This window comes from Neophocaena asiaeorientalis, unplaced genomic scaffold (genome assembly GCF_003031525.2).
Source record: "Neophocaena asiaeorientalis asiaeorientalis breed wild unplaced genomic scaffold, Neophocaena_asiaeorientalis_V1.1 scaffold129, whole genome shotgun sequence".
Lineage (NCBI taxonomy): Eukaryota > Metazoa > Chordata > Mammalia > Artiodactyla > Phocoenidae > Neophocaena > Neophocaena asiaeorientalis.
Window position 1 is genome coordinate 6,888,097 of NW_020172446.1, and position 10,365 is coordinate 6,898,461.

The 10,365-nt window shown below is 42.7% G+C and overlaps 1 protein-coding gene across 2 annotated transcripts in view; it reads right to left on the reverse strand.

Annotated features, from left to right (window-relative positions):
• Window positions 1-10,365, reverse strand: part of SMG6 (SMG6 nonsense mediated mRNA decay factor) — a 231,035-nt gene that overhangs the window by 179,319 nt on the left and 41,351 nt on the right. For both annotated transcript variants that reach the window (XM_024736579.1, XM_024736572.1), the window contains exon 9: window positions 2,283-2,344. In XM_024736579.1, the coding sequence (XP_024592347.1) occupies window positions 2,283-2,344 (62 nt within the window). The remainder of the gene's footprint in view (window positions 1-2,282; window positions 2,345-10,365) is intronic.

Here is a 10,365-nt window from a genome sequence, read left to right on the forward strand (position 1 = left end):
ATATATATCTCCTAAACATTCGTAGACTCTGGACCAAGATTTATAACTTTTTTAGTCCCAAGAGTCTCTAACAGAGCTAAGAAATACCTAGGGCAGTGGTTCTCAACCAGGAGCAATTTTGCACTGCGGGGAACATTTGGCAATGTCTAGAGACATTTTTAATTGTCATAACTGGGGGTGAAGAGAAGGAATGCTACTGGCATGCAGTGGGTAGAAGCCTGGGATGCTGTTAAACATCCTACACAGGACAGCCCCTACAACAAAGAATTATAAGGTTCAAAATATTAACAGTACAGAGGTTGAGAAATCCTGACTTAGAGCAAACATGGGGTACATAAAAAGTTAAAGAATAAACACAGGAAAAAGAAAAAAGGAGAAAATACTGACTAGAAAGGTAGTAAGGGGGAAAAAAGATTTTTTAAATGAGAATTTTTAAAGAGATAAGGAACCATAGCACCTACTTTAAGTGCAGTACAGTGGTTTCTGATATGATGTGCTATTTTATGAAATAATATCTTCTTATTATAAGATAATAATCCTGAAACTGCACCCACCCTGAAACTGCAACTTTACATTACTCACTACTGACTGGCCTACTACGACCCATAGAATACTAGATCCTTCTCTCCAGTCTTTCACAATCTACCCATTTCTTGTAATAATTCACTTATTCCTACAACAAATATTTACTGAGCACCTACTACATGCCAGGCACTCGGGATACAACAGTCTTAAGCAAAAACGCTGACATGGGGGTGGGGTGAGGGGTTGTTACTGATGCACCTAGTTTACTTTGCTGAGTAAATCACGTCACACTTATTTCTGCTGGTAGAGATGCATCTATTGGCACTACTCCAAGTTTCCCAAGTCATTTCAAAATCAAGACTATAGCCATCCCTGTCACTCTTGCCCAGGCTGATGACAAATGAATATGTAAAAGGTACAGTGTCTAGTTTACCATCCACAAACAGTGTTTCTTCAAGCAGGACAAAGCTTTTCAGCTTCTCCCACTAAGGAAACCTTCTAGAGCATTACAGATACACTTACAAGGTTATGACAGAAAGTGAAAGGGAGGGGCTTCCCTGGTGGCACAGTGGTTAAGAATCTGCCTGCCAATACAGGGTACATGGGTTCGAGCCCTGGTCCGGGAAGATCCCACATGCTGCGGAGCAACTAAGCCCATGCGCCACAACTACTGAGCCTGCACTCTAGAGCCTGCGAGCCATGACTACTGAGCCCACGCGCCACAAGTACTGAAACCCACATGCCTAGAGCCCGTGCTCTGCAACAAGAGAAGCCACTGCAATGAGAAGCCCACGCACCGCAACAAAGAATAGCTCCTGCTGACCACAACTAGAGAAAGCCCGCACGCAGCAACAAAGACCCAACACAGCCAAAAAAATAAATTAATTAAAATCTTAAAAAAAAGAAAGTGAAAGGCAAACACTGACAACAACTGGGGGAACTATAATCCAAAGCAAATCACCTCAAAGGGTAGTTCACAATAAAACCTCCAACTCAGAAAATATTAAAATGCAGAGACGACCTGAGGGCACTGCCACCCATTCCTCTCCTGGAATAACGAGGCACTCAGCACAGGGGCACCAGCTTTACACAGTGAGGAGAAACTCGGATCCTCCAAAGGGACGCTCAAAACCTGATCTCTTCCCAGAGACTTAATGGATTAAGTAACAGGGTCTCACCGAAACCACCTTCCCTGAGATTTATATGGAAACCCGTGGTGAATGGTGAAACCATAGAGAAGTCTTAGCATTTACTGAGGTCAGCAATATGGTGCAGGAAACTGAGCACAGGAGGAAGGGGTATGGTTCGAAGGAAGAGAAAATGTTGGAAGAAAGAAATTACTGTCCACTAATTTTCAAGGGAAAATTAGTGGATAGTATTTTCCCCCAAGGAGGACCCCTGGCAGCTGCACCCAGGGACTAAGCATGACTTCCTTGCGGAGCTCACTAGGGGCTGAGCCGGAAGGCAGAGGAAAGAGAAACCCAGAGGGATTAGGGGTGGGGGCTGGGAAAAGATTGTGGTTAAAAGGGGGCTTTAGTAAAGGTAGGGAAGGGGGAGCCAGAGGGATGGAGAGTAATATTTCCCAAACTTCATGAGCACAGTAGGAGAGTGAGTGAAGGGAAGAGGAGAGAAGTTGGAGGCCCCTAAGAATTCACACCCTGTGCCCTCAGTTACAAACACAGTCTAGTTGCTAACAATATTAAATTCCAAAATGACTTGTAATGTAGGAAAATAAAATAAACATCCTGCACACTTACCCAATCCGGGTAAACAGCTTCCCATGGGCATGGAGAAAACTGAGGATGAACCTTTTGTTCAGCTGCATGGGAAAAAAAGAGAGGAGAAAACAATTAAACTTTCCCCAGTTTCCTGTTACTGAACAGAGTCCCTAGTGACACAATAACCTGGCCAGGGTCTAAGGGGTGGGCACTAGGGATGGGAACCAAATGAACATGCCCAAACTCTCACACAGACCCAGAGCCCATGCCCAACAGCTGCTGCTCAGCTGAGCCAAGATGACAGCAGGCTCGGTGAACGGACAGCACCCCCTGCTGGCAGTAGTGTCTGTGTGCAGGGAGCGAAGCACTGAATTCCAACTAAGCTGGGTAGATGGCTGTCACCCTCTGCCATCTAGAAGTCACTCTGTCCCCATAATGACGGAAATGAAACACTGACAAGTACAGGACAGGGATGATGATGATCTTGGATAAGTCCCTTCTCCTTCTTACGAGCTGTTTTTCTACCTACCCAAAAAACAACTCTTCTTTGGTAACCAAGTAGGTAATCCCAAAATGACTTGTAAAATTGTACTTCTCCAGCTTTGAAAATAAAAGTTCAAACCTTTCCTTTTTTTTTTCTTTTCTTTTCTTTGAAAGAAAAACTGAAAGCTGGGGTTATGTGAAATCCTCTGGCTTTTAAATGTTGGCTACTAAAGAAAAAAAATTTAAACATTAGGCAAGCCAAAAGCACACGTTTGCCAGCCACATCTGGCTCACAGCCACGAGCTACCAAATTTTCAATCTCAGTTCAAGGTTCTAGAAAATCTACTTCTATCAAAATTTAGGGGATACATTCCTCTAAGCAAAACAAGGCAGGGGAAAAAAATTCAACTCCAAAGAAAGTGGAAATAATCTAAAGACCAAACCCTGTCATCTTCCCTGGTCTCCTGGAAGCAATATGCTCAGGGCCCTGTAGCCAGACAGGGAAGACAGATAAAGGATTTTGATCTCAAGGTGGTGGTTAGGGCAAGAACAGTCCAGCACCCTGGATGCTGTGCCCAAGAGGAAAATACTCTTCTGGTTTACACCCCTGCAAAACAGAAAACCATTCAAATTGTGGCAGTTCCACCAATTTCACAAGGAAGCTGGGTGTGAGGAAAGGAGGGCATTCTCACCTCCCCAATGACTTCAACCACAAACTGCAAACAATCTTCAGTTTTTATATTTGCTTAAACAAATTACACTTAATCAGCAATACCAGACAAAACTCTGATTTCTGTAGTTAAAAAGGATACTTCATGGAAAGTAACCTGTCTCTATAGTGAGGTGAGTCAGGGCAGGGAACACTGGGTTCCATGAACAGAAGGGAAAGATGAGGACCTGCCACAAAATAAATGGCCGAGGGCTCCGCCACTGTTAGTGGCAAGGCCTGGGCTAGAATGCAAAGGAAGGTGGTGAAAAACTTACCCCTCAAACCTCTGCCACTTACCTGCTGTGGGGTCTCAGGCAACTGATCTAACCTCCCAAAGTTTTTCTTTCTACGCAGTGGAGATAACAGTACCTATACATTAAGGGACTGGTACATGAGATAAGGCAACTAAAAGCACATGCTCAGCATCTGTAAACACTCAAGTGTCAGCTGAACATTCTCTCCCAATGAATGGTAGAGTGAGTGGTAAAATGTTAACAACTGGAGATTCCAGGTGAAGGATATACAGGAGTTCCCTGTATTATTCTTGCAACTTTTCTATGGGTATAAAATTATTTCAAAATAAAAAGGTAAAAATATATATTCTCTCTCTATTCTTGTTTTAACTCAACTGTCCCTTTTTCCAGCTGCCAATCATAAACTGGTTAACTCATCCACAACTAGTTATATTTATACATACAGGATACTTTGGTAGAAACAGAACGATATTAACCCATCTCGTTCAAGCCAATTACTATCCCCCAAGCCGCAAGATAGCTCAGAAATTCAAGCAACTTAAACCAGTGAATGACAGAACTTGAACCCAGGTCTTCCGATTCCAAAACAGTTCTCCTCCCCTTAAACTGCCATCTATCTCAGGAAGAGAACAGGTGAGCTTATTCATGAAGGGCCAATGAGGGGGGAAGAGCAACTAAAAAGAGCAGTTCAGTTTTACCTTTAAGTTTTCCTTACCCATTAGGTAGGAAACAGTGTGTAACTCACAGTGCCTCCTGGAACAAAATGAGTGCACCATGAGGTTTTTTAATGCTGGAGTTCTAGCTATACTTCCCAAAGATCCTTCTCTTAGGGTAGTAGATGAAGCCTACTTAATTACCTGACTTCACACCTGCCATTATCACATTTTAACTATATCTAGTAGAAAGATATAGTTATATATCTTTAGTTAAAGAAAGGATTCGTTAAAGAAAGGATTTCAATGCATTGTTTTTCAACTAGTGATAGTGAAGGGAATCTTAGCAAACTTTGTCAAACTATACACACATTCTCTCTGACCTTGGTTATTGAGAACCACTGCTTTATTTTTAGTCTGAAAGTACCTGTTACCCTAAATATAGTTTCTCTTTATCTGTCACCAACATTTTGAGTAGGAAAGGAGCTAAAATGTAGATACATTCTAGAGAGAGGTAAAGCACGTTATACTGAGGAAGGAGATTTGTTACACATTGATCAAAACGGGACTAAGCACTGTCGTAAATTAATAACATGAAGTCAGCAAGCGCTGAGGCAGAGCTTCTGGAAAACCTAACTGATACCAAGCCCAAAAAAGGAAGGTCTTAGTCTGAGCTTCCTCCCTCTCCAGCACATCACCATGGATTGGCTTCATGTTTGGAGCTTTTTGATTCTTAACAATACACTCAGATGGTCTCACTCAGGTAGAGAAAGAACTGTTTTTCCGCATATGGTGAGACTATCTGTCTCCAGATCTTCCTCGTGCAATTACATACTGTTCACCAGAAACTAAAAATGCTTCTTGGGTGTAGCCCTAAGAGACAGTGTTTAGAATTATTAAAGGGCTCCTGGCTCTCTGGTTTAAGTCCATAGCCGACTCACAAGGGACTCTTGGGCCTTTTGTACCATCTAAAAGCAAGGACCCAAAGAGACACTAATGGCAATAGTTGGATGGGTAGGTCTCTGGACACTCACAACAAAGTCTGTCCTTCCATTAACTATGGGGTTATGAGTAAAATGGTTTGGGTTGTTCCTCAACTGTAAAATGGAATTTCTACCACTGACGGTACCTAACTCAGAGCTGAAAGGATAAAACGAAGTAATACAAATTAAAGCATTTTGAGGAATAAATGTCTTATGCAAGCCCCGGTTATTACTACTCAGAACTGCCTAAGTGCTTTATGAACTGTGTAGCAAGGAAAGAGAAAGAAGCTCCTCAGAGGCAGCAAGACATCACCAGAGGAGAGGATTCTGAAATATGCCCAATTTTAATTCCTAATAGTTGTTCCTGCTTCTAAAAAGTTGTGTGGAAAACTGAATTTCTGAAAAGTGAATCATTTTAAGGACAGTAGGAGGAATTGAGAGGAATTCCTCAGTATTAAGAGGAATTCCGGCATGCGTCTTTAAAGCGTTTTGGGGAACATAAACTATCATTCTCTAATTTATTCATCTGGGATGTCTCTACTTTTATATATCAAGCACTAAAAAAAAAAAAAAAACTTTGTTGTGTTTTAAAAGGGGGGGCTCTATCCCCTTAGATATGAGACAACACAGGTGAAGACCAAATTTCAATGGTACCTGTTAGAAAATATCCAGGACTTTCAGAGCCTGCCATCAAAGCCCAGTTATCTCCCTAAAGCACTGAGATCACAGGTGGAAAAGAATGTGAGCACAGAGGTGAAGCTGCCCACCTTCATCCCTGTGTTCCCCTGACAGGCACAATCAAGAGCAGACCAACAAGACAGGGTCCCCAAAGCCAAAGAACTTGTAGCCCAAGAAGAAAAGATAAATAACAAACCAACTTGCCAACTCCCCATTTATGTTCCAAAACCTAAGACAAGGCCTTCTGACTATGAAGGTGCCAGGAGGGACTGTGCTTCCCTTACTGTCACTATCCCTCAGCCAGGAAAAGTCTGTGGCAGGGAGATCTAAGGAGATGATAGAGAAAGTGAGGAAGGAGGGCACGGCACACAAAACATGGAAGCCTACCGGTAAGTCAGAAGTATAATACTCATATAGCAGGAGTAAAAACTGCTCATTAGAACTTTCAGTATTCCTCTTTCCAGGATATAGATAAATAAAAATGCATAGGCAAGTCAAGTAGCAAGACTCAAATGCCTTGTAGGGAGACAAAGCAAATCACAAAAGTCCATCTTCGAATCCCAAAGAGCCACACTGAGGCTGAGGTAGAGCAGGTATGGTGATTACTCTTCACCTTCCGTTTCTTCACCCCTGAACTGTTCTGGGCAGGATGACAGCTCAATTAGCTCTAATTAAGCCCAAGTTCCATGTAGAGCTGTCCTACTTAGATGGCTGGATCTAAGCCATGTGAATTCAAGTGTAAAACGTGCCTCTTAAAACCAATGCACCCCTTGAAACAACAGCTCTCACTCTCACACTGCAGCTTGGCGCTGCCTCAACAAAGTCTTACATTAAAGCAATTTACTTGCTGTTACTTCATTATCTCTCCTACTTAAAGCCAGCAAACTGGAGGGAAATTGGGCTAAATGTCAAATCAGCAGTCAGCTCCAGAAAACCGCCAGCAAGCAGAGGGACAGCTGAGCTTAGAGTACCGGGCTGGCTCTCAGGAGGAAAACTGGCACTAGGTCTAAAGAAAAGAAAGAACCACGAATTTGTGACTATTCTGTATTTATCGCTCCTTTGTTTACTGTGGGGGAGGGAGTAGTAGTACGTTATAATATGAACAAAGACCACTGATCTGGGTTCAAGACCTGGGTTCAAATTTTGGTTATGCCATTTATTTTCTATATAACTATCGACAAATCACGTCAACTTTCTAAGGCTGTTTCTTCAACTATAAAACAGGAAGGCAGGGTGAGATCAATATCGGTGATTCTATAACCCTGAGTGTGTATGCATCACAAGAAGAGCGTCTGTAAAAAATATAGATGCCCCAGTCCTTCAGAATCAGAATCCTCAGGGAGGGGAGAAGGGGACTGCGAATCAGCATCTTTAAAAGGTCTCCAGGTAATTCTGAAAGACAGCTAGATCTGGGAATCCCTGGGCTAGATCACGCGTCAGCAAATTATGGCCGAAGCGTTTTTTAGTGTGGCCCATGAGCTAAGAATGGCTCTTATATTTTTTAACAGTTGAAAAAAATCAAAAGAATTTTTCATGACGCATGAAAACTATATGAAATTTAAATGTCAGGGTCCACAAATAGAGTTCTATTGAAACACAGCCACACTTGTTTGTTTCATATTGTCTGTGGCTGCTTTCCCCCTACAAAGGCAGAGCTGAGCAGCTGTAGCTGAGAGTGTGCCCAAAAGCCTAAAATACTATCTGGCCCTTTACAGAAAAAGTATGCTGATCCTTAATCTCATCTATAACACTGGGGTCTCAAAAAAATGTTTGTACCTGCACAACACTTCAGGGCTACCACACACATACTGGAAACAGCAATGAATCTCACAGGCTGTTAAATAGCAAGCCCCACCTCTCTGGATGTTCTGACACCTACCCTCCCACCTATCACCTCAGGGGAATCACCAAACCACAGTGTTCCTTCCAATTCTAAAAGCCCACAGATGAACAGTTCTAACTAAATCTAATCTTTCTTACCAGCTTCTGGGCAAACACCATCCTATTCTATGTTATCACAAAATACACCAAATGCCAAAAGACTGCTGAACTCAAACACCCCAAAGGCTACAGAGAAATATAAAAGGGGCTCTCAAGGTTTCCACCTTGGAAGCCACTATGGGGTGGAAACACAACACACCCAAGCCCAATCAATATTTCACTTAGGTCAGAGGGCCCCAGGACTTTTCAAGGGAAAGTGCCAGAGTAAGGCTTATGAATCCCTGTGCTGTGTGGTCTGACAGTCTAGAGCTCAGACGTGCCACCAGCTTAGCATCTCAAGGTATACAGGGAAAGAGAGAAAGTTCAGCCAAAGGGCGACACTGTTGCTCTGACTGAGTTACTTCCTGAATGACTCCTCTTTCTGACTCATCTCTCTCAGAGCCTGGGAACTCTCATGCCCATCCACCCAAAAAAATGGGGGAGATGGGACACCTTTGCAACTGCACAAAGTGGGAGAGAAGAGGACAGGGCTGAAGCTCCCACTTGGTGAAGAGTTGGGCACCAGAAAATAGTTTTCCAAAGGCACATACACAAGCTCAAACCCTCTTTTAAATGAATGGATCAACAGAGCGCTGATGATGGTGAGGTCCTTTTCACACTGTGTCCACCCATTCACGTATTCATTCAACAAAAACTTTCTTGCCATCTTCTAGGGACATGACACTGTGCATGAACTATGAACAAGGCAGAGAAAATGCCTCCTCTGTGGTTGACACAATTATAAAGTACCATGATTGGCGAAGGATGGGATGCTGTGTATTTCCACAGCAGGAGCATCAGAGATCTCAGAGGAAAAGAGGTAAAGAGTCATGCCTATGTTTCATAAGCATAGGGGACAGCATGTGTGATGGTCCCAAGAGTAGAACGTTGTAGACTGGCATGGCCAGGTGAGTGATTCTGCAAGAGGGAGGCTAAAGAAATAGGCTGGGCCAAGTTATAGATGTCCTTGTTAAAGAGTCTGATCTTAGTCAAAGCCACTGAAGGGTTTTGAGCAGGGAAGTGACATGAGCAAACCTCCATTTTTAAAAGGACATTCTGACAACTGTTTAGAAATTTTAGTTTTTTTTTTTTGGTTGGGTGGAGGGAGTACGGAGTAAAATGTTTACAGGCCAGGAGACCAGTTAAGAAGCTGCTGCAATCATCCATTGGCAGTAGAGACAGAGAAAAGAGGGAAGACAAAGAAAACCATCATTCCACGCTCAATCAATCAGGATCCCTTGTCCCTAACTCCCAACAGTTCTAGTTCTAAGTAACTCAATTTACAGAGACCAGCAGTGGCCCAGAACCAAGCAGAAGTCTTTAGAATCACACAGAAGTCTTACGCAAACTAAGTGAAACACTGATTTCATTTTTAGAAATAATTTGGATATTCTTACCTTATTTCCTTTCAATAATATTTTTAAACAGCCTAGCATAGTGTCTGGTACTTAATACATATTCAGTAAGTGACTGTTGAAGAATCTGTTAAAATACATAGATTTGAGGGGCTTCCCTGGTGGCACAGTGGTTAAGAATCCGCCTGCCAATGCAGGAGACACAGGTTTGAGCCCTGATCCGGGAAGATCCACATTTAAAAAAATATATATATATAATATATAGATTTGAGAGTAGTAAGATAGATTATCCAGGTAATACACAGAAAAAACTCACAAGAAAAACAGGACAGTACTAATACTAATACTAATGCTGAAGGGAAATAGCACACTCACCACTGTTTATGAGAATTTAAATATTTCTCTTTCTGGAGGATAATTTGGCAAAACCCAAAAGTACTCAAAGGAAAAGAGAGTACTGGGCTTCCCTGGTGGCGCAGTGGTTAAGAATCTGCCTGCCAATGCAGGGGACACAGGTTCAAGCCCTGGTCCGGGAAGATCCCACATGCCCATGCACCACAACTACTGAGCCTGTGCTCCATGAGCCACAACTACTGAGCCCTCCCACGTGCTGCAACTACTGAAGCCCGTGTGCTTACAGCCTGTGCTCTGCAACAAGAGAAGCCACTGCAATATGAGAAGCCTGCGCACCGCAACGAAGAGTAGCCCCCGCTTGCAACAACTAGAGAAAGCCCGCACAGCAATGAAGACCCAACGCAGACAAAAATAAATAAATAACATTTTAAAAAAAGAAAAGAAGAGAAAACAGAGTACTATCGAGATTTAAGGATTTTGATCCTGAGTAACAGCAGCTCCATCTGCTACATTCCAGCTCAAGAGACTGGACAAGAAGAGACCACAGCTAACATCAGAATACAAGACAAAGTCCTTACAATGGCCTACAAGAGTCCTGTGTAATAATCATTCTCCACTCCTGTGGCTTCCTGATACTTGAATATGCTAAGCACATTCTCACTCAGGGGGCGTG